This window comes from Mus caroli, chromosome 13 (genome assembly GCF_900094665.2).
Source record: "Mus caroli chromosome 13, CAROLI_EIJ_v1.1, whole genome shotgun sequence".
Lineage (NCBI taxonomy): Eukaryota > Metazoa > Chordata > Mammalia > Rodentia > Muridae > Mus > Mus caroli.
This window is the reverse complement of record NC_034582.1, coordinates 97,617,919-97,622,179: the sequence shown is the minus strand read 5'-3', so window position 1 is coordinate 97,622,179 and position 4,261 is coordinate 97,617,919. Positions and strand designations below refer to the sequence as shown.

At 43.6% G+C, this 4,261-nt stretch overlaps 1 protein-coding gene across 1 annotated transcript in view; it reads left to right on the top strand.

The window, feature by feature from the left end:
* The window catches only part of Nln (neurolysin), an 86,795-nt gene that overhangs the window by 58,251 nt on the left and 24,283 nt on the right, over positions 1–4,261 (top strand). Inside the window, exon 8 of the mRNA XM_021179980.2 lies at positions 213–579. Within this exon, the coding sequence (XP_021035639.1) occupies positions 213–579 (367 nt within the window). The remainder of the gene's footprint in view (positions 1–212; positions 580–4,261) is intronic.

The following is a 4,261-nucleotide window of genomic DNA, read 5'->3' as shown; positions in this document are numbered from 1 at the left end:
AAAAAAAAAAAAAAAGAAAGAAAGGCAGACAGACAGACAAGGGGGAAAGAGTTATCAAATAAATCACTTTAGAGAGAAAGCTCTGCCCCCTTCAGCTCTTTCTCCTCCTTGTGCTGTCTCCTCTGGCTGATTGGTCCAGCACAAAACTGGCAGTACTTATGAATACACTTGCTCCAAAGGATGCGTCACTAACTCAGTCATTTCCCTCACAGATGACTTAAGCCAGAAATTAAAACCCTTGGGTGAGGCTGAACGGGAGTTTATTTTGAGCTTGAAGAAGAAGGAATGTGAAGAGCGAGGTTTTGAATATGACGGGAAGATCAACGCATGGGACCTCCATTACTACATGACACAGACAGAGGAGCTCAAGTACTCTGTGGATCAGGAGGCTCTCAAGGAATACTTTCCCATTGAGGTGGTCACTGACGGCTTGCTAAGCATCTACCAGGAGCTGTTGGGACTTTCATTTGAACAAGTGGCTGATGCCCATGTTTGGAATAAGAGTGTTTCACTTTACACGGTGAAGGATAAAGCTACTGGAGAAGTGCTGGGGCAGTTCTACCTGGACCTCTATCCAAGGTACCTGAGTGGCTGGGGCAGTTCTACCTGGACCTCTATCCAAGGTACCTGAGTGGCTGGGGCAGTTCTACCTGGACCTCTATCCAAGGTACCTGATTGGCTGGGGCAGTTCTACCTGGACCTCTATCCAAGGTACCTGAGTGGCTGGGGCAGTTTTACCTGGACCTCTATTCAAGGTACCTGATTGGCTGGGGCAGTTTTACCTGGACCTCTATCCAAGGTACCTGATTGGCTGGGGCAGTTCTACCTGGACCTCTATCCAAGGTACCTGATTGGCTGGGGCAGTTTTACCTGGACTTCTATCCAAGGTACCTGATTAGCTGGGCAGTTTTACCTGGACCTCTATCCAAGGTACCTGATTGGCTGGGGCAATGCTACCTGGACCACTATCCAAGGTACCTGATTGGCTGGTAGAAGCAACCTGACTCAGCCCTTGAATATTGCCCACATGTACAGGGGTTAAAATGTAGGCTCTCACCAAGCTGTGATGGCATGTACCTTTAATCTCAGCACTCAGAAGGCAGAGGCAGGTGGATCTCTGAGTTCAGAGCCAGCTTAGTCTACAGAGCAAGTTCTAGGACAGCCAAGGCTACACAGAAAAATCAAAAGCAAAAAAAAGTAGGCTCTGAAGCCAGAATGTCTGCCTTCATCACACGCTAGACAAGTTATACAGCTTTGCTGTACTGTCTCCTCACAGGTCCTGAAAGACGGGAATGCTTGTAGCACTGATTTTGTGGATTATTGTAAAGATTGCATAGGCTGATTACTTTCATATCATTTAGGAAACCGCACAGCACATAGCTGAATTCTTTTAAAAAACAAAAGAATAAATTTGTAAGTATATCGTGTATGTGTGAGTACATGAGCCAAGCTAGACAGGGTGTCTGAACAACCTCCCAGCCCATCACCATCACCATCACCATCTACTGCATTTACTTAATTTAAAATTGCCCCCAGAATGTTTATTAACTAGATAATCTGTCTGCCATTCAGTCCTTTACACTCTGAATATTCGTTTGTCTTTCTGGGGCCATCACAATGTAGTAGAAATAGCAAAATGTTTCTAATGTGTCCAGATGCTCAGCTGACGTAACCTCCCTGAATTGTTCATTCCTCTGGGCCCTTTGTAAGAATATTTATGTGCTAAGGACTGTATGTACACATTTAGTCAGGGATAAAATTTCAAATATTATTGTTTAAAGTATGTAACTATCAACTCCAAATGTTCCATCAAACACAAAAGATTTGGATCTTTTTCTCCGTAGGTTACTTTCTAAAACAAACCCGTCCTTTTGCAATTAATAACCCATTATAAATAGACCAAAAAGAATTATAGCACTCCCTCCTTCAGCAAAGGTCGGTGAGTAATCCCCTGGCTCTGGATGCTCAGAATGAGGCTGAATTGTGATCCGTTTAGTGGCACAGGTGTCCTTCAGCACCTAGGCTATCCCAAAGCTTTTTGGAAAAGTGCCAGGAGGGCCAGTGATGGCTCAGTGGGTAAAGGTACTTGCCACCAAGGCTGACAACTGAGTTTTATTCCCAGTAGCCATAGTGAAAGATTACTGACTCTGACCTACACACACATGCACACTCACACACACACATTGCAGTATGCATATAGCCACGTACATACATACACTAGTGTCAGGTACAGTTTATGTGAGTACTTAAGAGGATAATCCTTTTTGGGCCAGCAAATGGATTAGTCGGTAAAATCCCGTAATCCCACAAGGTGGCAGGAGAGGACTAACTCCTGAGAGTCATACTCTAGCCTCCACAAAGGAGCTAGCCACATGAATGTACACACACACACACACACACACATATACACAGGTACACACATATAGATACACACACAATTTAACCCAGGAAGTCTTTCCTGTCTCCTAACACACTTCCAAGGGACAAAGCCCTCCCATCCACTGTGTCTCTACAACATACTTGCCCTGTTTCATATTAGAGATCCGGTTGTTGCTAGATAATCTAGCATAGGGTAATCTGTTGTGAGAATAGTAACCTAACTTATACTCATTTCTGTCACAGTCTGCAAAAAGATGAAATACGGGTTAACAGTCTTATTTGTCTGACTCCAGAGTAGATTCTTTTAAGACATATTTTCTTTTTAAAGTACATTTTATTTTTACTCATCAAATACTGAGATTGTCAAACAAACAGAATCTTCTGACTCTTACATGAAACTGCAAGGCAAGAACTTTTAGTCTCTATCACTTTATAAACGCAACATGAAAAGATATAATCTCAGATTTGAGAATTTTTAAATTAACTAAATTGAATATGTGTTTATTTGTTTGTTTTATTTTGTTTGGGGGTTGTTGTTTTAAATAGGATCTCTCTGTGTATCCCTGGCTATTATGAAGCTCACTTCACTGTCTAGTCCAGGCTGTCCTCAAGCTCACAGAGCCCCTCCTGCCTCTGCCTCCTAAAGTACTAAGATTAAAGGTGTGAATCACCATACAAGAGCTGGAGAGATGCTCAGGAGTTCAGACCAATCAATGGCTGCTCTTCCAAAGGACCTCCCAGATGGTCGCTCACAGCCATCTATAGTTTTAGTCCCAGGGGATCCAACACCCTTCTCTGGACATGTGGACACTATATACACATGGTGCCTGGCTTACATCTTCTCTGGAGGATCAGGGTTCAGTTCCCAGTACCCACATCAGGCAGCTCACAGCCGCCTGTGATTCCAGGTCCTGGAGATTTGACACCTGGCCTTCACAGGCACCTGTACACATGATATACATATACCCATAGATAGTAAAAATAATTTAAAGATAAATTTTAAGTAAGAAGCAAAGAAGAGTAAAGCCTCTCTGAAGATTTAAAAATTAGCAGAATGTCTTTAATTGAAAAAATAGAAACATGCAAAATCTCTTAAGATTTTTAGCAGGAATATTTACTAATTGCCTCCACAGTACATTGACACCCATTTTACACTCTGATCAAGTGCATGCAACATGTTACAGTATACCAAAGAATATGTAAAATAACAGGTAAGCATGCCAAGGTTTTTATGTTTACTTCTGCACTTCCAGTTCCCTCTGAGATCTTCCAAGAACACCCAAGGGCTCACTGAATGCCCAGAGTGCTGGAGCTGCAGGCATGGGCCACCATGCTCCCATGAGTTTGTCCTGTAGTTTCCAACTCTCCAGACTTAGCCAGCTGACTGTGCACAGCACCCACACTTACACCTTTCAGCATCTCAATCTGGTTATCTGCTCTCAAATGTGCTCATGGCTCTAGCATCCGCATCGTGTGAATGTGGGTCTCCTGTTGGCTTTGCTTCTTTGTATTTCTCACAGGTTGATTGAAAGCCAGGCGTTTGAGTGAAGACTATGGTTAACTTTATGTCTAAAATTGGCCCCACATTTACTTCTGCTAGGCTTTTCATATGGGGTATTGGCTCATTTAGTAATTAGGTAGGTTCCAGAGCTACCACTGCCTGGTTTAACCTCTGCGTGCTGCAGACTTGCCCTTGTTCTAGACTGTGTCTAGAATTCATTTGCCAAAGTTTTTCCTAAGTCTCTTCCACTTCTCACTAAGAACAGGTCTTTTTCATTCTGCATGCAGTGGGCTGCCGTGGCTTGTTCGCTGCTGCGCACAGTCTGGCTGCGGTGGGGAATCCATTGCAGTGGTCCAGCATCAGTCGCGGTGGGCTGCCGTG